Source organism: Danio rerio, chromosome 7 (genome assembly GCF_049306965.1).
Source record: "Danio rerio strain Tuebingen ecotype United States chromosome 7, GRCz12tu, whole genome shotgun sequence".
In the NCBI taxonomy this organism is placed as follows: domain Eukaryota; kingdom Metazoa; phylum Chordata; class Actinopteri; order Cypriniformes; family Danionidae; genus Danio; species Danio rerio.
Window position 1 is genome coordinate 14,175,196 of NC_133182.1, and position 27,305 is coordinate 14,202,500.

The 27,305-nt window shown below is 38.4% G+C and overlaps 1 protein-coding gene across 4 annotated transcripts in view; it reads left to right on the forward strand.

The window, feature by feature from the left end:
- The window catches only part of furina (furin (paired basic amino acid cleaving enzyme) a), a 218,949-nt gene that overhangs the window by 180,664 nt on the left and 10,980 nt on the right, over nucleotides 1-27,305 (forward strand). For 3 of the 4 annotated variants that reach the window (XM_073906893.1, NM_001045106.2, XM_073906892.1), the window contains 7 exon segments: nucleotides 1,448-1,660; nucleotides 10,183-10,283; nucleotides 10,637-10,740; nucleotides 10,994-11,111; nucleotides 16,531-16,710; nucleotides 19,442-19,566; nucleotides 23,176-23,304. In XM_073906893.1, coding sequence (XP_073762994.1) covers nucleotides 1,448-1,660; nucleotides 10,183-10,283; nucleotides 10,637-10,740; nucleotides 10,994-11,111; nucleotides 16,531-16,710; nucleotides 19,442-19,566; nucleotides 23,176-23,304 — 970 coding nt within the window. 4 annotated transcript variants of the gene reach the window in all.

A 27,305-nucleotide genomic window follows, 5' to 3' on the forward strand; every position in this document is an offset into this window, starting at 1 on the left:
CAATTTTCCTTACGAATAAACAGCACTCTGTAATATTTCAGCATGCTTTCACTGTCATATTCGACAGGAACCGCACATCCACTGGTATGAATGACATCCCGTCCTACCCAAAATTATCTTTTCATATACAGCTGCATGTGTGTGTATATATGTATATATGTATATATATATATATATATATATGTATATATGTATGTATATATATATATATATATATATATGTATATATGTATGTATATATATATATATATATATATATATATATATATATATATATATATATATATACACACACACACACACACACACACACACACACACACACACACACACACACACACACACACACACACAGTATATGGCTATTACATAACCATAATACAGTGTGATTTAACCTAGTTTGTTGGATCGTTTTGCTTTCTTACTACAATCGATCCACTTCAGAGTTCGTTACAATCAAGCCAATACCAGCTCATTCAGGAGATCTCGGGCCAATGGCACAAATCTGAGCACAATTGCGGGTTTTACATATACCAAACGAACCGTATTAACTGGAAGAGAGAGATTTTGAAACAAATGTCAAATCTGAGGTAAATTGTACATTATTGCTCTTTAATATTATGTCAAGCACCATTGCAGGTTTTTTTGCAAAATTCATTGTAGGTCATGGAAATTAGCTTTTGAGTCAATGAAACTTGAATTGAATGAAGAATTTGGCATTTGTCCGTGAATGGGAAACTTTTAAGCATAATTTGACAATATCCTTTATTTGCATCCCAGCAGGCACACAACATTAATACTAGATTAGATTTAGGTCGTGACGTCAGCTGACCCAAAGTTCAATGTTTATCCAGCATTTAAGCACACACGCACACTTACGCACATACCAGTACCTGACTATATTGTTGTTGTTTTTGTTTTGTTGCTTTGTATTTGTTATTTGTTGATGGTTTCTTGTATTTGTATGATTTTTGCATATTCTAATAAAAAAATAAATAGAAAAAAAAGACAACTTTATTTTGATGTCCAATAATAACGTCAAATGACGTTGATATTTGATTGATTGTGTTGGAAATTGACAAAATCAAACATCGAGCCAACATCTTAAACTAACGTCGTATTGATGTTAAATACTGACAAATCCAATGTCTGATAGACGTCATAGTAGTAACGTCCACACAACTTCGAGCTGGAACATTAGCGTTGACATTTGGTTCATTTTAGTTTGTATGTTGGTCATTGGCCTATTCTTGGGTTCTGATGTCAACCCGATTTCACAACATCACAGCTCATCATCACAGGGATCATGTACATTGAGTAACTGAAATGTTTCTGCTGCGTCTTTTGTCTCTGTGGGTCAGTTTAGGGCCAGGATTAGTGCATTCTGGAAAATCAGATTTTGCTCATATTTAAAACAAGAATGTTTCTTTTCCTCCTGTAATTTTAGGGCCGTGGTGGACGGGGCTCCATCTTTGTGTGGGCTTCGGGGAACGGTGGCCGCATGAAGGACAGCTGCAATTGCGACGGCTACACCAATAGCATCTACACTCTGTCCATCAGCAGCAGTACGCAAAACGGCAACGTGCCCTGGTACAGCGAGGCCTGCTCATCCACCCTCGCCTCAACCTACAGCAGCGGAGGCGTCAATGAGAAACAGATTGTGAGTCCCTCTTTCTCTCTCTCTCTCTTTCCGCCTCCAGAAAATCAGCAACAGTTATCCTTTAATTGAAGAAGTGGCGTAGCGAATCGATTCCAAAAATAAAGGAGATCAGAAGATAAACTGCCAAGCCAATTCATGGAAAAAATACTGCAACGGCTTTAAAGTTCTTCTAAGCTTTTTGGCTGTCAATGAGTGTTGTGGTCACTAGTGAGGGTGGAAGATACTGGAAATGTTTTTCTTCATTGTGGCCCTTCAAGTGCTTGAAGCTTCAAAAAGCGTAACCTTTCATGCATGGCTCGGTTAAATCTTTGTGTTTGTCAACAAATCAAAAAAGACTTAACAGAGTTCTGTTGGTCTTGTCTATGAAACTTGATCTTTACTTTGTGTTTTCTATTGGATTCAAATCAGGTGATTGGCTGGGCCATTCTACAGCTTGATTTTCTTACCCTGAAAGCATTTAAGAGTTTCCTTGGCTCTGTTTTGGATCAGTGTCTTGCTGAAATGTCCACCCTGGTTTCATCTTCATCCTCCTGCTAATTTAGATGTTGGACTGAAGCAGCTAATATTCATTTACAATAAGGAAGAGCAGAGGGTTGCTGAAGAACTACTGAGAGACTTCAGCTGCTGTCTGGGCTTTCACCACCTTTCTAAACCTTCCTTTCTTCATGTGTTCACCCTGTGCCATTTCATTTGATTATACATAACTTGATTTGGAAACTAATTGGTTTTGTTACTATCAACATCCAGGAAAATTTAAAAGGCAACGCCACGTTTAGATGTATGTTTTCTTAGAAAAATGGTGATGTGTTTAATACTTATTTTCCCCACTGTATGTTGGTTCATGCTATAGACTTCCATCCAGTATTTAAATTATACTTCATATACCATCCAATTCTGTATTTCTAAAGCAGTTCGTACACAATTTTCATCATGACTACCTGTAGTATGAAGTGGGAAGGTTTATTGGTTTTTGTTTTTTTCTTTGTTTTTAAAGAACACAAGTTATTTTCCCCTGATGTCGAGATGAAAACATTATCATCATGCAATAATTGTGATATTAATGTTGCAATATCGTTGATGGAAATAGATGAAAATAAAATGTAAATTCAATCATTGCAATCATGATTTTGAGCAAATATATATTTTCTCTGAATACCACACATCCTCTTAATTTGTACTTTTTCCTGTTTATTGATTAAACATCTCTTTAAATTAAGAGACAACATCTCCCTGCTATGGACAAGTTTTTACGGAAATCCATGTTTTAGGTATATTATGTTAAGAAACCCTAGAGCTTGTCCTAAATGAGTTATGGGATTTCTAGGTCTTCTATGTTGGAAATAGAAAGTGTAGATCATATATTTAAAAAAGAACATGCATGTAGATCAGATCAAATGTTAAGAAATGAAGAGGTGTCCAGCTAAACAGGCAGATGTTGATGGACTCTGATCCCTCATGTTTTGGATATTTTAAAACCCATTGGGATAAAGAAGTGCTTTAGACACAATTGAGATTACTTTATACACAGAATCTTCTAGATGTATTGAGGATAGCCTGAAAACCTGCCGATTTCACACTCCTTTCCTTTGGCTTTTTCCCTTCTTTATCAGAGTTTACCACAGCAGAATGATCAATGACATACAAGTTATATGTGTGTATGTGTTTTATACATACAGTACATGCACACACAGACAGAGGAGCATATATATATATATATATATATATATATATATATATATATATATATATATATATATATATATATATATATATATATATATATATATATATATATATATAAATATATATAATGATATATGATTAGTTTTTTTGTCAATTTAGATTTTTTAAGAAATCAATCAAGTGATAAAACATGTGGGATAGACTAAAAAGTTTAAAAGCTTAAAAGAGGCTTTGTTGTTTATTTTGATACATAATATGCTCATATATTTGTAGCAGAAAGTATTCTGAAAGCTGTAAAACTCAGTTAAAATCATACAAAATGCTGCCAGTGACTGGCAACTAAAAAAAAAAAAAAAACTAACGCTGATAGTGAAAGAGGTAAAGGGATACAGTTCACCCAAAAATGAAAAATGACTCAATATTTACTGTCCCTCTAGTGCAGGGGTGCCCAAACTTGGTCCTGAACACCGGTGTCCTGCATTGTTTAGCTCCATCTTGCCTCAACACACCTGCCAGGACATTTCTAACAAGCCTACTTGTATAGCTTGCCCAGGTGTGTCTGATCTGGGTTGGATCTAAACTATGCACGGCACCGGCCCTCCAGGACCGAGTTTGGGCACCCCTGCTCTATTGTTTCTTTCTTCTGTTGAACATTAAAGATGATATTTTGACACAACGCCCTTTAACCATTGACTTCCATAGTAGGATGAACCAATACTATGGCAGTTAAAGGTCACAGGTTTCCAGCATTTTTCAAAATATCTTCTTTTGTGTTCAACAGAAGAAAGACATTTGGGTTTGGAACAATTAAAGGGAAAGTAAATGATGAGAGAATCTTCAGTTTTGGGTAAAGTGTGATGAAGTAAGATGTAAATAAAAGTACATTTTCTTGACTTTTTTATTGACCCCAGAACAGAAGCACTCAAAAATGCTTTAGCAACCACAACAACACTCTGGTGCAATGCTGATGAGATTTGTCTGGGCAAACAACCTTAATAAAATGTTTAACTCCATTTTCAAAAACACACACACACACACACACACACACACACACACACACACACACACACACACACACACATCCCTGTGATTCAAAACAACAACCTCTCTCTGTCATAGCGTGACATTTATTTTTCTTTTGTGTCATTCGGTATTTGTTTCTTCACCCGGCTCAGTGCCGTCCCAGGCGCACACCCAAGCATTGTTCCTCTAACCGCCTGTGCCTGACTGAGTCATCCATTGTCCCGCATTCAAGAAGACACAGACACCAGTGTTTACAATAGTGGTGTGCTTTTTTTTAAAGGACAGCAGCCTGATAACCTGCTGTTCCCCCCTCCCTGCAGCAGACTCCACCAGGCCATTTCCCTCTCCTGTGGTCTCCCAGGATCCATTCTTAAGTGTGCAATTGCCGAAATGGCCTGTCATCGCTCCTGTCATTCAGCCTGTCTGCCAGTTTTAGCAATTAGTCTCACACAAGGAGACCTGTCGCAGTCAGTGCACATCCTACCATGCCTGACTTTTTAAGTGTCACCCGTCAAGCCTTTTATGTTTGCATTTGTCTAGCATTGTCTTTGCTCTGTCGGTCTGACCTCCGGGGCTAAAAGATGATGGGCTTTCCTTCTTTTATACCCGCATTTAAATGAACCGCCTAACAGGCAGGAGATTAACAGCAGGTTTTATAGAGTGTTTACATTTTTTTTCTGAGGGATATTTGAAGGCTGCTCCTTGATGCACAAGTTGTTGCTAAGGCATTGATATTCTGTTGCTAGGGTGTTCTGGGTGGTTGCTTTTTTTGACCCAAGTGGAAAGAAGCTCCAATTCCCAAGTCAGTATGGAATTGTGGTGCATAGTCTGTTGGATTTTTTTTTTTACACCCAATTTGTTCACCGGGCAAAACTGTAAATCATATCAGTTTGGAAAGTAATAGCAGACCGCTTCTCAACAACTTGCATGATTTGAGGTGTCAGTCATATTTGTAGCATGAATAGATCAGGACTGGTGGCGTATAAAATGGGTTTTATTTGAATTATTTATTATAAATGTTATTAATAAAAAGCGATAATAGCATTTTAATAATTATTAATCATTTTAATAGAATTTTAATAATTAATAGTATTAACACTGATAAATGAAGATATTTATTTTAAAAGAAGATCAGTCTCTTCTCCCTCATTCACACTAGCAGCGACTGTGGTTGGCGATCTGCTGCAAACGGAAGTTCTGTGTAGGTCTACACTACCTGACAAAAGTCTTGCTGCCTATCAAAGTTTTTGAAACAACAAATAACAACTTCTAGTTGATCAATTATTATCAGAAGTGGCTTATCTGAAAGGCAAATGCCTTTAGATTACATTTATTTTACTCTAATAAAATATGATCATGGCTTGATTTTTAATTATTTAATTAGGACAGTAAGGTCTAATTAAGGTCTCTGAAAATAAGGTATTGTTTAGAATATAAAGTCATGCTGCAGTGGAAAAATAATGAAAATTGTGTATGACTCCCATGAGCTTGGAGGACTGCATCCATACATCTCTGCTATGACTCGAATAACTTATTAATAAAGTCATCTGGAATGGCAAAGAAAGCATTCTTGCAGGACTCTCAGAGTTCATCAAGATTATTTGGATTCATCTTCAATGCCTCCTCCTTCATCTTACCCCAGACATGCTCAATAATGTTCATGTCTGGTGATTGGGCTGGCCATTTCTGGAGCACCTTGACCTTCTTTGCTTTCAGGAACTTTGATGTGGAGGCTGAAGTATGATAAGGAGCGCTATCCTGCTGAAGAATTCGCCCTCTCTTGTGGTTTGTAATGTAATGGGCAGCTCAAATGTCTTGATACCTCAGGCTGTTGATGTTGCCATCCACTCTGCTGATCTCTCGCACACCCCCAAACTGAATGTACCCCTAAACGATGATGTTTCCTTCACCAAAACTGATTTCTGTGAGAATCGTGCATCCATGCGGGTTACAATAGGTCTTCTGCAGTATTTGTGTTGGTTGTGATGCAGTTCAGCAGATGATTCATCAGAAAAATCTACCTTCTGTCACTTTTTTAAATGATCAACTAGAAGTCAAGTTAATATTTGTTGCTCTTACAACTTGGATTGACGACAAGATTTGACAAGACAAGCTCTTCTGGTGCTCCTATTGACTTTTGCACAATAAAGTTACTCATCATTTACTCATTACTTATTGCATGAAAAATAAAAATACTGTCAATTTAGGACTTCAAACCTCAGAACCTAAAGCTGACCAAATGACTATATTTGATGTGAATCAATTAGCACTCTAAGCCTGCAGCCTGCAGACATGATATTTCTTACAGCTATTTTTAATTATCAACACTTCATCGGTAGTTAATCTCAGCTGCCTTGATTGAAAATAAGGTGTTAAGTTAATTTTTTAAAAAAGTACAATTTAGGGATAGACTTCCATAAATGAAATCTGTCATCGTTTTGCTCAGCTTTGACTTGTTCAAACTTTTTTCCTCTGTTGAACACAAAATAATGTTTTAAAGAAAGCTGGAAACCTGTAACCATTGACTTCCATAGTATTCCATAGTATTCCAGTAAAATACTGGATTTCGGTACCAATTGATACTGAAAAAAAAAAAAAACATCTATTTCCTGTTAACATTTGAGTGCTGTTCAGCTCGTTCTTAAACAGCGCTGATTTGCCATTGTGTTCACATGCTCAACAGAAATGGCCGTGAAGGTCTTCAGTTCAACAAACTCACCACTGTTTACTGAGTTTAACCATTTTACATTTACATTTACATTTAGTCATTTAGCAGACGCTTTTATCCAAAGCGACTTACAAATGAGGACAAGGAAGCAATTTACACAACTAAGAGCAACAATGAATAAGTACTAAAGGCAAGTTTCAGGTCTGTAAAGTCTAAGAAGGGAAGTGTTAGTAGTTTTTTTTTTTTTTTTTTTTGTACAGTTAGTTAGTGTGATATTCAAAGAGGCAATTGCAGATTAGGAAGTGAAGTGGAGACTAAATAGTTGAGTTTTTAGTCGTTTCTTGAAAATAGCGAGTGACTCTGCTGTTCTGATGCAGTTAGGGAGTTCATTCCACCAACTGGGCAGATTGAGCGTGAGCGTTCGCGAAAGTGATTTTTTCCCTCTTTGGGATGGAACCACGAGGCGACGTTCATTCACAGAACGCAAGTTTCTGGAGGGCACATAGATCTGCAGAAGTGAGTGCAGATAAGAAGGTGCTAGGCCAGAAGTCACTTTGTAGGCAAACATCAGAGTTTTGAATTTGATGCGAGCAGCAACTGGCAGCCAGTGCAAACGGACTAGCAGCGGAGTGACATGTGCTCGTTTAGGTTCATTGAAGACAACTCGTGCTGCTGCATTCTGGAGCAGTTGAAGAGGCTTGATAGAGTTAGCTGGAAGCCCAGCTAGTAGAGAGTTGCAGTAATCCAGTTTGGAGAGAACAAGAGCTTGAACAAGGAGTTGAGCTGCATGTTCAGATAAGAAGGGTCGGATCTTTCTGATGTTATAGAGTGCAAATCTGCACGATCGAGCAGTTCTAGAAATGTGGTCAGAGAAGTTTAGTTGGTCATCAATTGTTACTCCAAGGCTTTTCACCATTTTGGATGCAGTAATGGTTGCCCCATCCATCTGGATTGAAAAGTTATGGTGTAGAGTCGGGTTGGCAGAAACTACAAGCATTTCCGTTTTTGCGAGGTTCAGCTGAAGATGATGATCTTTCATCCAGTGTGAAATATCCAACAGGCAGGCTGAGATACGAGCTGGAACCGAGGGATCATCAGGATGAAAAGAGAGGTATAGCTGGGTATCATCAGCATAGCAGTGGTAGGAGAATCCATGTCTCTGGATGACTGGTCCTAGAGATGATGTGTAGATGGAGAAGAGAAGTGGCTCAAGAACAGAGCCTTGAGGTACCCCAGTGTTTAGATGCTGTAGGTTGGACACCTCTCCCCTCCAAGACACCCTGAATGACCTGTCAGAGAGGTAAGATCTGAACCATTGTATAACAGTGCCCGCAACGCCCAGTGACTCAAGCGTAGATAGCAGGATCTGGTGGTTGACAGTGTCAAAAGCAGCTGACAAGTCCAGCAAAATGAGGACTGATGATTTAGAGTCTGCTTTAGCCAGTCTGAGATCCTCCACGACCGAGAGCAGGGCAGTCTCAGTTGAGTGGCCTTTCTTAAAGCCGGATTGCTTGTTGTCCATGAGATTGTTTTGAGTAAGAAAGTCCAGGACTTGATTGAACACTACTTTCTCCAGAATCTTGGCCATGAATGGAAGCAGGGATACTGGTCTGTAGTTTTCAAGTAGCGTATGGTCCAGGTTGGGTTTCTTTAGCAGTGGGGTTACCCTAGCCTGCTTAAATGTAGTGGGGAATAAACCAGAGTCAAGAGATGTGTTAATTATGTGAGTCAGTGTTGGTATGACTGCAGGAGAGATGGCTTGCAAGAGATGAGAGGGAATGGGATCGAGTGGACAGGTGGTTGCATGGCTACAGATACAGGGACACTGGAGCGTTTCAAATTCATGTCAATCACCTGGTTTATCTACTGTATTAGCTGACATACGAGTGATCCGTTGATGAATTGTGGCCTTCATGGTCATTTCTGTTGAGCACTAGAACACAATTGCAAATCAGTGCTGTTCAAGAACACACTCAACAGCACTCAAATGTTAACAGGAAATGGACGTTTTTTTTTTTTAAATTTCAGTACTGAATTGCAGGATTGTGACAACACTATGCTAGTAGTTGGCATCCATTGACTTCCATAGTGTTTTTTCCCCTACTATAAAAGTCAATGGGTGTCAGCAAACCAGCATTCTTCATACAGGTCTAAAACCACATGCGGGAGAGTAAATGATGCGATAATGTTATTGTTGCGTGAACTGTCCTTTAAACTGAGCTTTCCCCTTGTAAATATTTCATCTGACATACTGAAACAATTAAGTTAAAAGTTAAAATTTTGATGTGAAAACGACAGCTTTTCCTAGGCCCAATCCCAATTCTACTCCTGAAGCGCTACATAGCCCTCGAAACAGAAATTTTCCAGGACCACATTTGAAATCAAGGAGTATGAACATTTGTACACCAGCTACAATGACAACATTGCTGCACACGCGAGTCAGGAGATACACAAATGAGTTTTTTTTTTTTTTGCCATTATTAAGAATTTTTATAAGCAAGCATGTTTTAATATATTCATAACAGCGTTCGTGTTTTATAGTTATACTTTTTTTTTTTATTGTAAAAAAAAAATGCTAAATTTGGCTATCTATAATCCATAATATCAAACTCCTGTATAGTAGTCCCACAACATACCTTCACATCTGTCACTCGATGACACTGGAATACCCTGTCAGAAAAGCCCAGTGGCTGTTAATGAGCTTTTTACAGTGTCTGGTACAGCGCTAATGTTGCTTTCTTGTGTTTACGCAGATGAATATCGCCACGGTGTATATTCACAGTACAGTTATGAGCTTATTGCCACATTATATCTTTATGATAACATGATATCATTCCCTTTGGTGATTTCCTGAAGATAAATGTAACTGGAATAACTACAGCAGTTTCATCGTTGGTCTTGACGAGGTGGTGATGGTGTTTTAGTGCTGTCCCATTTCCTCAGAGTAAATTTGAAGCTCTTCACACTCCGTTTCAAGGGCCATGAGGAACGGTTAAAAAAAGAGAATTGGGATTGGGCCTTAATATCTAATTATTTATCTAAATTCAACAAAGCTGATTTAAGTTTCAAGTGATTTTATTACAATAATGTGATCATTCCTCTAATATCATGAGCAATGTGAAACATCCAACTCTACTTGTGCTTTCAGGTCACTACAGACCTCAGGCAGAAGTGCACAGACTCCCACACCGGCACCTCGGCTTCAGCCCCTCTGGCAGCAGGAATCATCGCCCTCGCCCTGGAGGCCAAGTAAGTCGTCCAGAGCTCGGTCTGTCCTGTCCTGTTCTGAAGCGAGGTCATCTTTCTTTATCAGCGCTTTTTGAGTCACCCGAGGCTTTCTAAAAAGACAACCCTAGACTAGAGTTAACCTTCAGATTCTCATTCGGAGCAAACGCATGCATTGAGCTGCATTTTCATTTGTATCTTCCTAAATTAATTCTCCAGCAACACCATAACCTTTATGACTCTACCTGTAGCCATCCGCGACCTTTATTAAAGGGCAAGAGAGATTATCTTGGAAAGCCGTGAAGCATGCGAGCGGTTTTTGTGTTTTGTTCCTCACATTTGAAGGCCACTGACGCTTTTTTTTCTTTCCTCCATAGTAAAAATCTAACCTGGAGGGACATGCAGCATCTGGTTGTGAGGACGTCCAACCCTGCCCACCTCACCACCAATGACTGGAAGATAAATGGAGTGGGTCGGCGAGGTAAAAACCCATCTCGATCATTTCACAGCTCCATTCTTTTTTTTCCCTCCGTCTGCTTTTTCTTTCCACTTCTCAGATACTTGAACGTTTTGTGGCGCGATCGATAGTGTTATCGTTGGACGCACCAATCAGCAAACGGCTCCGGATCTCTTAAAGATCTCAACCTCATTAATTCAGCTCTTATTATGTCAGTCTTTTAAAAGTGCCTCTATTGTTACTTTCAACAGTATTGATTTTTTTTTTTCTCCTACAGTAAGCCATTCTTATGGATATGGTCTGCTGGACGCTGGGGCCATTGTAGCCTTAGCAAAGAACTGGACAAATGTGGGACCTCAGCATAAATGTGTCCTTTCCCTGGTGTCTGAGCCCAGGTAGGTTAAAACACTCCTTAGTTGATGAGTCTTTTAAAGGGATTAGTTCAACTACATGTCATTTTATGCGTCCATGTTAGACTGAATGTCAATTCTGTGGCTTTCTATATAATGAATCCTTTTCGTGAGCAGAGACTGCCAATGTTAATACACAAAGATGTAAACATATAAACTCCATTATTAAAGATGGCCACTTTATTAGGTACACCTGTCCAACTGCACAAATTTCTAATCAGCCAATCACATGGCAGCAACTCAATGCATTTAGGCATGTAGACATGGTCAAGACGATCCGCTGCAGTTCAAACCGAGCATCAGAATAGGGAAAAAGGGTGACTTTAAACGTGACAGTGGGCTGGTCTGAGTATTTCAGTAACTGCTGATCTACTATGATTTTCAAGCACAATCATCTCTAGGGTTTACAGAGAATGGTCCGAAAAAGAGAAAATATCCAGTGAGCGGCAGTTCTGTGGGCGCAAATGCCTTGTTGATGCCAGAGGTCAGAGGAGAATGGCCAGACTGGTTTGAGCTGATAGAAAGACAATAGTAACTCAAATAACCACTCGTTACAACCGAGGTATGCAGAAGAGCATCTCTGAACTCTCAACATTTCAAACCTTCAGGCGGATGATGCACAAGCAGCAGAAGAGCACACCAGGTGCCACTCCTGTCAGCTAAGAACAGGAGGCTAAGGCTAAAATTTGCACTGGCTCACCAAAATTGAACAATAGAAGATTGCAAAAATGTTGCCTGCTCTGAGTCTTGATTTTTGCTACAACACTCAAAGATGGTTGGGGCAAGAACTTGGCGTCAACAACATGAAAGCATAGATCTATCCTGCCTTGTATCAATCGTTCAGGCTAGTGGTGGAGTAATTGTGTTTGGGATATTTTCTTGGCACACTTTGGACGCATTACTACCAATTGAGCACTGTGTTAACGTCACAGCCCACCTGAGTATTGTTGCTGACCATGTCCATCCCTTTATGACCACAGTGTACACATCTTCTGATGGCTACTTCCAGCAGGATAACGCACCATAACAAAGTGCGAATCAGACTCAGACTGGTTTCTTGAACCTGCCAATGAGTTCACTGTACTCTAATGGCCTCCACAGTCACCAGATTTCAATCCAATAGAGCATCTTTGGGATGTGGTGGAACGGGAGATTTGTATCATGAATGCGCAGCCAACAAATCTACAGCAACTGCGTGATGCTATCATGTCAATATAGACCAAAATCTCTGTGGAATATTTCCAGTACCTTATTGAACCTATCCTACGAAGGATTTAGGCTGTTCTGAAGGCAAAAATGTGCAAAACAGTGATATCGCATAAATGTATTCAAAATAAATGCTCTGTTTTTATCCAATGAGTCAAAGAGAACAAAATCGTCACTTCCTGGTCATTTATTTCTGATAATTTAATTTACTTTATACAAATACTATTTATTTTTTCAGTTTGTTTTTAGTATTCATTGATGATTATAAAACTCAACATATTTTGCATCCTTCAACAGATATGTTTACATCTAAAGATGTGATTTAAATTTATGTGCAAAACAGAAACATCACATAAAAGTATAAAAATAAATTCACCATCCAAGGAGTCTAAGAGAACAAAATCACTTCCTGATCATTTAATTCATCCTTGATAAGTTATTTGTTAGTTGTTGTTTTTTTTGAATAGTACAGTACAAACATTCTGCAAAACGTCTTTTGAGTTCCACAAGAGGGAGTGAGTCGTACAGCTTTGGAACCACATAAAGGCGACTAAATAATAACAGACTTTTAGTTTTGGTGTGACCTGAACCCTCGGTCCTAAATTAAACTTTAGCCCTAATTGATTCTTCACTAACATGTGGCATGCTGAGGTTTTGTAGTGCACGCGACTGCCATCAAATTTTAAATGACGTGCTGCTAAAAAAAGGTCACTGAGTGCAAGAGGGACCAGGAATAAAAAACGAGGCAGGAGCAAAACACGACTTTTGATGGTCTATCACATTTAAATTTAGAGCCGCACACATCTTGAGTGATGCTTCAGCGCATGAGGGATCTCAGCTGCCTGCAGAGCATGTTTACAGGAAGTAATGACTTGCAGATAAGCTCGTTACGTCCACGTTCGTCACACTTCCATCACCGCAAGACATCCTGGAAGCCAATATGGACCCTCAAAGTGCTTCTCCTTCAATCTCGTCCCTTTAAAAATGCACCCTCTTTTTATCCCATCCTTTATGGTTCACCAGACATTACGGAAAGATCAAGGGGGTTTGAGGAGCAAAGCCCAATTTAACATGCCGGTTGCAGAAATCACAGAGCCAAGTGATTATGGCTGCCTCGCTTCGCCTCTGCCATGCATTTCTTTCTTTTTTTTTTTTCTTTCACTTGCAGCATCACTGAGTTGAAGTACAGCTCCTGGTACGCTTCATTCCTCATGGAGTTGTTGGTGGCTGTAGGCTGTTGTTGTGTCTCTTGATTTAAGCTCTTCTTCCAGAGTAACCATGCCTCTGGTGAGCAGGGACGGGTCGCTTTAAGCTCCTTACGGGATTGGGTTTTAGACTTCCAAAAGCCCTACCGTCTCTTTCAGCGGTCATCGCTGGCACACTTAACCTTGCTCAAGATTTCTGATGAACAATATATTAGTTTTTACTGATGTTATCATAAGCGATCATTCAAAAATTTCTAGTTAAAATACAGAAAAAGAAAAGGTATTATTTTGAAATTGCGAGTCATTGTTTTCTGTGCACTTTTAGTGCTCTTTGATTATAAAGTTCAACATGTTTTTCAATTGCCTTGTTTCCATCCAAAGATGCAAAATAAATTTAGGAACAAAATCGGAATATTGCATAAAAGAATAATGCAGTGTTTCCATCAATGACTCAAGGGGGGCTCTTTTTTAACGGTCTAGGCGCAAAGTCTAAAGCGCATGGTGCAAAAGCATTAAGGGCATGTCCGAATTCAATTTTGTTTTTTTTAAGGATTTAAAAATACGATCTGCACCCCGGCGCATGGTCTAACAGGGTTGTGCTTATTCTCTTGATGAATTATTTTATTTATAAATTTTTTTTGTTCAGTTTATTTGTTTACAGGGTCAATGCACATTAATAAACATGACTGTAAAATGTGCCAGAATTATGCCAAGAATGGCTATTTTTCATCTGTAGACCCCTTACAGAATGTTAAAAAGTCACACCTAAAATAGAAGCACAGCATAAAACACACTTTCATATATTAATTACATTTTGAAAAGTATAAAACAAAAACAGACTGACGGCAGCAGAAGAGGACAAAAAAGCCAAAGACGAACAGTACAAAGAAGTGTCAAGAATAAGTTATGAGTGTGTTTTGAGCATAAATCAATCAAAGTCTGAATCAAAGTTTTGTTTAAGCGCAAAGATTTATTTCAAAACTATTTCTAAATTCAGTTCTAATTTCCAGTAAACGAATAAATGAACAATACTAACAAAGTGTGGTCAAAAAAATATAAGATATAAGAGTTGTATCCACGTACACGTCCAATTCTTATGACCCATATGGTGATGCATATGTCTCCAAAAAACGACAGGGGGAAAAATCAAAACTTTAATTATTTAAAACGATTATAAATATGCATATAATAAATAATGCCACTTCAACTAATAATATTATAATAATGCAAGCATCTCGAGGTAAAGAAGTCTTGGAGGTAATTTATTTATTTATTTTTTGTATTTATGTAAAAAAAAAAAAAAATTGTAACATTGTAATTCTTTAAATTTTTTCATATGTAAAGATATTTCTGTATTGCTTATATGATGTGTAAGCATTTGGACCTGCGTAGGCACGTAACTAACACGCTCTCTGCGCTGGACTTTAGAGCAGCTTTGAGTTGGTCAATGGTGCGGTCTATTTCAGTTCCTCAAAATAGCAATGTGCCAATGTACCTTAACTAGTGGTAGGCCGTTATCGGCATTATTGTGCTGCGTTAACATGAGACTCCTATTGGGCAATTAATAAAATATCGCCGTTAATGTATTCTCAAAGTTGGGTTGGGAGCGGGGCCTTTTCTACGCAAGCTATGATGACTTTCACTTTCACCTGACCGGTGAGCCGTCTGACAAAAAAGTGCCCTTCTGAATCAAATCAGCAGGATGCCCTTCTGAATCTTTCACTTACTTCGAAGACACTACTGACTACACTTACATGGACATCTGTAATCTAGTTATTTGCCTTAATATACAATTATATAATTAAGGTGTTTACATGAAGTGCTTTCATGTAAGAGTTTGCTGTAATTTTGGGTGATTTTAAACTGCAGTTCGGCAGTTTAACTTTCACTCATGAACATTTCATTCATGCCCCCGTGACAAACTGGGGGTATTAGACGCAAATAAGGAGTAAGGACTGGTGGAAGAGTGTTATGAAATTTTGTGTTATGAAACTTTGAGCTGTTGCATGACTCGCACCTCTCAAAAAAAATAAAAAATAAATAAAACAAGACAACGCGTAGCGCAAGCTCTGTGATTGATCAGCTTGATAGTGCTGATGAAAGTGAGCAGTGTGGAGCGCAACGCAAAGTAGGGGTCACGCCGATCGCTCAACACAGAAGTATAAATCAGCTAGCCTGAGGATGATTTCTACTTCTGTGTCCACTTTTGCAGCCACATCTGATCTCTAGTCAAGTAAGGTGATAAACCCATTCTTGTGCCTTACTTTGCACTACATTGATGATGATTAGAAGCTGCGCCAGAGATGCCTTAAGACAGCATCATTTCCATAACATTGAAATTATTATTAACATTAAAATATTTGTTTACAGAAGTTAGTTTTAGGCAATGTGTGTTTAATTTTCAGTTTTTCAATATTAATGTTCAATAAATAATTATGGATAGTAGATGATGTGCGTTTCCTTTAATTGTTTTAAAATCAAGTAATGCACCCTTCATTCACAAATATCTCAATTTTAATTACAATTAATTTAATTACAAACCTGTCAGTAAACTATAAGGAAATAAATGAATAAATAAATAACTCATTAATCGTAATCGAGTTAAAATTTTCAATTAATCGAGATTTTGATTTTAGGCCAAATCGCCTATCCCTAAACTCAGAAAACTTAAGGTTATTACTTACTATAATCTTTATTAGTTGCTAATAACTTTAACTAATTAACCAGTTACTAATAGCTTTTAACACCTAAAGTTTTATTTATATATATATATATATATATATATATATATATATATATATATATATATATACGTATAAACATAGTTAACCTGCAGTTATATAGTATATAGGTAATGTCTATGTGTGCATGTTCAGTGTACGTTTAAGTGTATGTGTATATGCATAATCTATGTTTGTAGAAGCATAAGGTTCATTGTGTTTAGCTGTCAGTTCTTAACACTTTTCTTTTATCATTCTATTTGTCTGTTTTAGGAATATCGGGAGTTATTTGGTCATCAACAAGACTGTGGATGCGTGTACTGGGATGGCCAACTTTGTGAGCTCATTAGAGCATGTTCAAGCGCAGCTGACACTGTCCTACAACCGCAGAGGAAACCTGGCCATCTATCTGATCAGCCCACAGGGGACCCGCTCCACACTGCTTCCTCCCAGGTAAAAATCCTAGAGAGCTACAGTCACACTCATGATATTAAACTCAATTCAATTCAAGTTAATTTGTGTAGAGCTTTTTACAATAGTTATTGGCCTAGAGCAGCTTTATAAAAGGTGTCTGGTATTACATCAATCAAACAATCAAACAGAAAAAAGTTTAGGTCTAAGTAGAGTGCAAATACATAGTTAATCAACAATTATACAATATAATGTACTGTAATGTGAAATGTTCAAAAAGGGATCTGTATTCTGTTCTATTTACTGAACTGTGTAGTGTTGGGTGTAATTACTTACAAAGTAACTAATTACTGTAATTAAATAACCTTTCTGCTTAAAGTAAACCAAGAAATTACCTTTAATTTGAGGTAATTTAATTACAGTTCCTCATAATGTACTTGACTTAAATACTGTACATAAATGTAACTGTAAAGTCTGTGAAGCCGAGTAATATATACACTCACAAGCACTTTATTAGGTACACCTGTCTAACTGCTCGTTAACACATTTCTAATCAGCCAGTTACATGGCAGCAACTCAGGAATGGTCCTAAAAAGAGAAAATATCCAGTGAGCGGCAGTTCTGTAAGCACAAATGCCAGAGATCAGAGGAGAATGGCCAGACTGGTTGCAATTGATAGAAAGACAACAGTAATTTAAAAAACCACTCATCACAATCAAGGTATGCAGAAGAGCATCTCTGAACCCACAACACATCCAACCTTGTGGCGGATGGGCTACAGCAGCAGAAGACAGCACCAGGTGCCACCAAGTACTCAACTGAGGATACAATTAGGGCCGGAGCAAGCTGAACTACCGCTCTAGGCAGAGGACAGTCACGCCGCCCTCAACCCCAATGTGAAAACGAAAGTGACCGGTTATGAAAATGAAGTGAGGTGTCGCGGACCTCTATTCTGCCGCCCTATGCGCGGATATAACTGAGGACGTGCGGCTGCTGAGGGAGGGAGGGTGGTGTTGTGGATGCCGGCCTCTCTATTCTGCCGCCCTATTCACGGATATAACGGAGGACGCACGGGTGTTGCGGACCTCTATTCTGCCGCCCTATGCACGGATATAACTGAGGACACGCGGGTGCTGATGGAGGTGTCGTCTATGCACGAATATATCTGAGGACGCGGGTGGTGAGGGAGGTGTCGCGGACAAAACTGAGGACGCGGGTGGTGAGGGAGGTGTGGCGGACATAACTGAGGTAGTAAGGGAGGTGTCGAGGATGCCCCCCTCTCTATACTGCCGCCCTAGGCAGCCGCCTAGGTCGCCTCTATGGATGCGCCGGCCCTGGATACAATTCACACAGGCTCAAAAAAATTGGACAAGAAAAGATTGGAAAAATGTTCCCTGGTCTGATGAGTCTTGATTTCTGCTGTGACATTCGGATGGTAGGGTCAAAATTTGGTGTCAATGTTTGGTGTAATGATGTGGGGGATATTTTCTTGGCACAATTTGGGCCCATTAGTAACAATTGAGCATTGTGTCAATTCCACAGTCTACCTCAGTATTGTTGCTGACCATGTCCAACCCTTCATGGCCACAGTGTACTCATCTTCTGATAGCTACTTCCACAGGATAACGCACCATATCATAAAGCGTGACTCATCTCAGACTGGTTTCTTGAACATGACGATGAGTTCACTGTACTCAAATGGCCTCCACAGTCACCAAATCCTCCAATAGATCACCTTTGGGATGTGGTGGAACAGAAGATTCACATCATTGATGTGCAGCCGACAAATCTGCAGAAACTTTGTGATTCTGTCATGTCAATATGGACCAAAATCTCTAAGAAATATTTCCAGTACCTTGTTGAATCTATGCCACAAAGGATTAGGACAGTTCTAAAGGTAAAAGGGGGTCCAACCCAGTCCTAGTAAGTTGTACCTAATAAAGTAGCCGGTGAGTTTTAAAAGCTTAAGACTTTTAAAAGGAATTCATGACATTATAAAATATAAATTCAGAGAAGCAGAGTAATCCAATAAATGAATAAATGAATATCAAATATTTTCCATGACGTCATTTTTCACTGAATATTTTTTAATTTGGCCAACAATGGTGCACATGGTGTGTCATTATATGAGATATAGTGTCATTCATTTGAAACAATTTTTTTTTATACATATAGTTAAAAATGTCATTTTTAAAAAAAGCTAAAATGTACTGTTTGACTCCAATTTGAAGATTTAACATTTTAATTTGTGTCGATCTTCATGTGCATTTTAGTATCGAGTCAAGTAATTAAATGATTTCTTGTGTAACAAGTTATGTTTTAGACAAACTAATTAGAAAAACAATTTAAAATCAGTTTATAAAGCATGTAATTATTATTAATAATTGTATTAATATTATTATTGTTTTACCAGGAAAAACACATTGAGATTAAAAAATCTCTTTAAAAGAGCGTCCTGGTCCCGATTAGGCAGTATACATCTCACATGGGTCTAACGGACAACAAACAAAAACAATTAACAGTTAACAAACTATTCAAAACATCTACAAGCCTGTTTCAATTCCTAAATCATTTATACTCTTTCTAAAAGCATTTATTGAAATCAATTCTTTGAACTGCAACTGTGTTTGCAGATTATTCCATGCAAAATGTGCTGCTTATTTAAAAGCCTTTTTTATAATTAATGATTTTTGTGACTTTTCAACACTGATTGTGTTTTTATAATGCACTTCTAATGTGATCAGCGTCACACATGAAACATTCTCTCCCTCAGACCTCACGATTACTCCTCTGAGGGCTTCAATGACTGGGCTTTCATGACCACCCACTCCTGGGATGAAGACCCTCGTGGAGAATGGACGCTGGAGATCAAAAACGTGGCTGGAACCAGTGACTATGGTAACATACATGTTGAACCTCTTTTATTTTTTTTCTTCTGCTGCTTTGAGCCTTTGGTTTCATGCAGGAGATACAAGCTAAAGTTTGCAGAAGTTTCCATGTTCTGCACTCGACAAAAACACAGGAGTATCTTCCCTCTGAATCTGCAGGATTAGCCCAATCCTCTTCTCTTCCTCTTTTATGTCACAGTTCATTTGTCTTCCTTTGCAGTAAATCTGATTAATGAAATCTCGTTAAGTAAATCAGAGGGCCGCGTTTTCCCTCGCCCTCCCACTATCACGTTCTCCAGAACACTGTAAATATAGAGCCAGAGCTCATTCATTTGTGCTGCTCAGACACTAACACAGCTGCTTTATGTCTGCGCTGAAAGGAGCATTCGTCCAGCGCATTACCGACTCCATTTCTCTTTGTTGCTTTAAGAATTTACTGAGCTTCTGACTTTATGGGACTGTAGAGGCAAAGCGCTCCATCTATCTAATGCATGCGGCTCTACTGTTACTGTATCAGAGAGTAACAAGACTGCTGTTCCACAACACCAGCTGAATGAGTGGAGTAATGGAAACAGTAATGATAACAGGATCTTCAGATTAGACCAAGATTTAGATGATGTGTAGAAATATGGAAGATACCAGCACACACACACACACACACACACACACACACACACACACACACACACTCAGTCAAGCTTCGGCTGGCTCAGTTGGCATTTCCATGTGGAGTTTGCATGTTCACCCCATGTTAGTGTGGGTTTCCTCCGGATTTTGGTGGTTCATTCTGCTGTGGTGACCTCTGAAGTAGAGACTAAGCCGAAGGAAAATGAATGAATGAATAAATAATACAAATATAAATGTAAGTTGACAGTGTCTGGGACCTGGATAATTTGCATATAATAACCCACTGATATTGATTTGATTTATTTATTTTCAAACAAAAATTTCATAATAATAACAATAATAATAATAATTTCTTACATTTATATAGCGCTTTTCTGGGCACTCAAAGCGCTTTAGACTCAATGGGGGGAATCTCCTCATCCACCACCAGTGTGCAGCATCCACCTGGATGATGTGACGGCAGCCATTTTGCACCAGACTGCACACCACACACCAGCTGATTGGTGGAGAGGAGACAGCGATGAAGCCAATTGGAATATGGGGATGGTTAGGAGGCCATGATGGACAAAGGCCAGTGGGCAGATTTGGCCTGGATGCCGGGGTTAAACCCCTACTCTTTTCGAAGGACATCCTGGGATTTTTAACGACCACAGAGAGTCGGGACCTCGGTTTAACGTCTCATCCGAAAGACGGCGCTCACTGAGCAGTATAGCGTCCCCGTCACTATACTGGGGCATTAGGACCCACACAGACCGCAGGTTGGGCGCCCCCTGCTGGCCTCACTAACACCACTTCCGGCAGCAACCTAGCTTTCCCATGTGGTCTCCCATCCAGGTACTGACCGGGCACAGCCCTGCTTAGCTTCAGTGGGCGACCATGTGAGAGTTGCAGAGAGCTAGCTGCCGGCCGTACATAAACTCATACATAAAATATCATTAACAAAAAATAAATTTCAACATGGTCGAAAAAAAATGGGATGAAGCAACAAGCTTATTATTTTCCCATCCCATTACTACATACATCATTCGTCTATTACTTATTTCTTCTTTAACTTATCTCTTCTTTTTACATGAGACATATTTTATCCTTTTGATTCCATTTGTACCTTCACATCTTTTAACATAGACCCAAAGAAAAAAAAATACATAGTACTGCAAATAGCCATTAATTAAAATGTCATCATAACTTTCTCATTTTATCCTTTTTCAATCACCTCCAGCATTATTTTACTTTAATATAATGGTCTATTTATACAACTTTTTTAAATTGAATAATATCCTGACATTGTTTGAGAGTCTGATCTAGACTGTTCCATAATTTCACACCAGACGGACAGACATACACAAACTTTTTACACATGTCCTTGTCTTCAACCTCCTAAAATTTAGTTCTTCTCTCAGATTATATCCCCCTTGTCTTTCTTCAAAAACCTTTTGTATGCATTTCAGAAGTAATTTATTCCTAGCTTTAAACCTAAACTGTGCTGTTTTAAATTTAACCAAATTATTGAACTTGAGTATTTTTAATTAAAAAATAAAGGATTTGTTTGCTCAGAGTACCCCACATTTTCTATCAGTCTAATTACTTTTTTCTGCATTGTACGTATGTATTCCCCCAAATTTTAACACAATAACTCATATATGGCAACATAAGTGTGTTATATAATATATATATTGATTTACTGTCCAGGATAAATCTTGCTTTATACACTATTGATACCGTTTTTACTAATTTTGATTTTACATTATTTATTTGCGGTTTTATGATCCAATAAAACACCAAGAAACATAATTGCAAATACTGTACCATTTCTATAACTTCATTATCAAATTTTTAAATCTATATTCTGACTATTTAATTTAAATAACATAATCTTTGTTTTATTTGTATTTAATGACAATTAGTTTACGTCAAACCATAATTTCAATGTATTAATTTCTGTTTTAATCAACTCCATAAGTTTTGGTAAATTATCCCCAGAACAATTGCAATTCTGTTGTAATTCTTTCATTCATTTTCTTGTTGGCTTAGTCCCTTTATTTATCCGGGGTCGTCACAGCAGAATGAACCGCCAACTTATTCAGCAAGTTTATACGCAGCGGATGCCATTCCAGCAGCAACCCATCTCTGGGAAACATTTACACAAACACTGATACACTACAGACACTTCAGCCTACCCAATTCACCTGTACCACATGTCGTTGGACTGCGGGGGGAAACCGGAGCACCCGGAGGAAACCCACGCGAACACAGGGAGAACATGCAAACTCCACACAGAAACGCCAACTGAGCTGAGGCTCGAACCAGCGACCTTCTTGCTGTGAGGCGACAGCACTACCTACTGCGCCACTGCCTCGCCCCTATTTTAAGTCAATTACAATTATTACAATTCTATTATCTCTAATATATTGTGTCAACCATCTAATCTACTAATAAACAATGGCAAATCTACAATAAAGCCGCTCAAATCTGATGTTTTCGTTTGTACAGATAAGCGATTTTATATTTTTATACTTTGTACTTTTTGTCAACAGCCACATACTCTGCTGAAAGACTGTTAATATTTTATATTTGCATTTTATTTTCTATTGCCTTTCTATTTCTGTAAAATTTATATTCCTATGATTATATTTTTGTCATTGTTGTTATTTTAAGGTCATGACTAGTTGTGTAAGCATTTCACTGCACTGACAAATAAAAAAACGAAATTGTAATGTAAATCTAATGATTATTTGTTTATAAGAGTAATACGAGGAATCTGAAAATAATAGATTAAAAAATAAAAATAAACAAACTTACTCATACATATTCTACACACAAAACAAATGTAACCATACTTCCTTTGTAAGCTGACAGCATTTGCGGATGGAATAAATGTGAATATAGCCTTCTGTTACAGAGTCATCACAGACATGATGATTTACAACTGTTGTTAAACTGTGACTTTCTGCAGTACATGAATCAGATTGATGAATTTCTGTGTGTGTCTCAGGCACCCTGACTCAGTTCACGCTGGTTCTCTACGGCACAGCTTCTAGTTTATCCCGCTCCTCAACGGCAGGCTCCAGCCAGACAGCAGACAGCAGCTGCAAAACCTACGACCTCAATCAGATCTGCACAGGTGAGAGTCACACCAACTGATGGTGGAAGAAGTGCGCCCCCTGGCCACTACTATTGGTATTTACCAGCTGTCTTCAATAACTCTTCAATAACCTGAAGTTTAATCTACAATACTGATCATTCTCTTTCTGTGTGATGCGTGGGAGTAAATTTCATTTAACAGTAGGGGGGGATGATAAATATTAAATTTTATCATGACACAAATAATACAGGCAAATTTTACGTATATAAATGTACAAAACTGTCCATGTTAATTAAGACACTTAAGGAGAGAATAGAAATTGATTATACAAAAATTAACAGTGGCATGAGTTCAGACGTAGCACAGTGCTTATTTAATAAATGCACAGCTAAACAATATGCCAATTGTGGCCGTTAATGTGAAGTTAACACTGTGCCAAGTCATCACAAACAATGCATGGGAAACGGCTTTGGTGTGTTAGTCGCAGTGCACTATGCAGCAAGCTATTGTAAACAAGCTAACGTTAACTAGATATGTGATGAATGAGTCTGCATCAACTATATGAAAGAGAATCACTTTATTTACAGTGAGTAAAATACCCTACTTACTGGAGTTCAGCAATAACTGAGCCACAGCAACACAACTGACTTGTGTATAGAGCTGGTGAGATGAACTGGGAAAGCATGCAGTGAGCCAAATCACTGTGAGGAAGGGGAGGGGGAACTCGAGTGTTTCTAAATGCATTTGTTGCATTTTTTTTTCCCGCTTGCACAATATCTTTAGGTATATATACATATTTTTTTCAAGAGTTCACACTTCCCTGATGATTGCTTATAAGCTAGTTTGGCATGCTGTCCCAGGAGAGAGTCCTGAGCTCATGAAATCCTCGAGCCCGGGGCTCCCTCCCATTTGCAGGGCGAGAGGGAAGTTTGAGCTCAGATAGATCTCAAAAACCCCCCGCCTCCTGCTGCTTAAGGATTGCTATGAGGGTGTGCTGCTGGTGGAATTTGACTACGGTGATGATTTGGTTTAGTCAGTTTACCCATGTCTCATGTTTTGGATTGTGGGAGGAAACCGAAGAACCCGGGAAAAACCCACAAGAGCGCGGGGAGAGCATGAACTCCACACAGAAATGCCTGGGTAGAGACCCAAACCAGAGTCATTCTTGCTGTGAGGCCACAGTGCTAGCCACTGGGTTGCCGTGCTGCCCTATAGAGGAAAAAGAGGGGGAGAGGGGGTGGAAGGTTCTTCAAGATGAAGATGACTAAAAGAAAGATGCTCTGTTATTTATACTGAGTTAGGAATCGTCTGATTGATGGTTCGTAAATTAGCTTGACTCGGGGCCAGCTGTGTCAATCATAAGCACGTGATTCTCTCGAAATTAGTTTATAAATAAACTTCACAAAGTATTCTTTTGGGGGAAGTGGGGGACGACCCTTTGATGAGGGGGGACACGTCCCTTCCATCCCCCTGGGATTTACGCCTGTGGTGTGATGGATTATTGTGGAATTATCAGGGAATTATGCAGTATGTAAAAAGTGCAGTTTACTATTAATGCACATTATTTTCAGTCCATTGATTATTTAACAAAATGAAACCATACTCCTGTACAGTCATCTACTCATTTAAAAAATATTGAAATTTTACTAAATTTTGAAATATAATTTTTTTTTTGTAATTCTGCAATGCAGTGTTGAGTGATAACTAGGCCCACATAAAATCTCTGTGCATATACATCATTTATATATCCATTTATCTGCCAAGGAAATGGGAGTAAATATAAATTTGTTCAGTTTTTATATTAATTTTAGTTATTTTAATGATAAAAATATGCAAATGTTTATATGGTTTATGTACAATAGTGTGTAAAGTAGTTAGTAGATAAATTAAAGACTTACTGTGGAAAAAATGCTAATTGGATTTGCATTGTAATCCTTAAGTTATTTTTATTTCAGATGTTAAGTTCTTGGTTACTATTGTTGCAAGTTTTGGACAAAATTCTGCACAGAAATAGCATACAAATATATATATATATATATATATATATATATATATATATATATATATATATATATATATATATATATATATATATATATATATATATATATATATATATATGTATGTATGTATGTATGTATGTATGTATGTATGTATGTATGTATGTATGTATGTATGTATGTGTATATATTATGTGTGTTTGTGTGTGTGTGTGTGTGTGTTGTCATTTTTATTTATTTATTTATTTTTGAATGGTAGTTAGTACAAAATAAATACGCGTCAGTATGAGGCTATTAAAATTCCCTTTAAAAACTGTTGCGACGTCAGACCGAATTTGCGTCCTATCTATCCTAAATAATATAAGAATTAAAATACTGTTGCATTATGAAGTTATGAATATAATAGTGGTGGCCAGATGGTTGTCTATATTCTGATTCATGCACTCTCTCTGCTAATATTGGCCACAGCTCATCATGTGTTGAATGAGGAATAGATTAACACGAATATAAAAGTGTCAGAAATGTACAAATGAGGCAGATGGTTGAGTAAAGAGATAAAACAATGCATCAATAGTCCACATCTAACCTCCTGGAACACATCATTTAAAGCTGTCTGTTTGATTTGGTGTGCATTAACTGCATTGAGAATCTCATGACCTTAAATCTGCTAGTGAGTGATTTTACTAAACACTTCCACTAATTAAATAACCTCCTCAATGGTTAACAGCTTTAATCTGAAGCTATAACTCTTGCAGGTGTCTTTCTGAGTATGTGTGTGTGTGTGTGTGTGTGTGCTGCTCATGTCTTCTATGTTAAATTGTGTGTTCATAACTGGATCCTGGAATTAGTTCACCGTGCCAGCTGCATTGGCAGAAAAGTTCAAGGCAGCTGTCCAGTTTAGCCTGAGGCCATGCCCCTCTGTGTGGGCACCCGCTGCCAGCTCATTCTCACCTCCACACACAAACACACACATACGCACACACAGCCAAATGATCACACACACATACACTCATGTTTGTTTTACTATCTTAGTGAAGACATTGTGTGGGCATCCTTTGTTTTTATTGTAAGTGTTATTGGTGTTTTCTGTGGCCTGACTGTATTTCTGAACATATCCTCACAGAAACACACACACACACACACACACACACACACACACACACACACACACACACACACACACACACACACACACATGTATTTTGATGAACGCTTGTCTCTTCAAATAGTGAGAAACTGTAAAATATTACATGCATAAACACTCTGACGCACTGAGGCACACACACTGACACATATAGTGACAAACAAATACTTGGAGACACACAAACACTAACACACTCAGAAACACACTTCGAAACACCCACATACACTGATACATACACTAGCACTCTTACACACACACTCTAAAACATACACATAACACACACACTGACACATACACTACCACATTCAGACATACACAGATTCACACACTGGCACATACTCAGACACACGCACACGTAACACACCCAGACAAACACACACACACACACACTCTCTCTCTCTCTGATATGTCTCAGACACTCAAACACACATACAGTGACACATATACTCAGACGCGCACACACATACACTAACACGCTTAGACACACAAACACACATACACTCTGAAACATACACTACACTCGGACACACACATACTAACACATACAGTACAGTGACACACATACTCAGACACACACTAACACACTCAGACACACACTCTAAACATACACTCGGACAATCACACACACACACACACACACACACACACACACACACACACACACACACCAACACATACAGTGACACACATCTACACTGACCCACTCGGGCAAACACTGTGAAATATACTGTATACACACACACACACACACACTCTCTCTCTCTCTCTCTGATATGTCTCAGACACTCAAACACACATACAGTGACACATATACTCAGACGCGCACACACATACACTAACACGCTTACACACAAACACACATACACTCTGAAACATACACTACACTCGGACACACA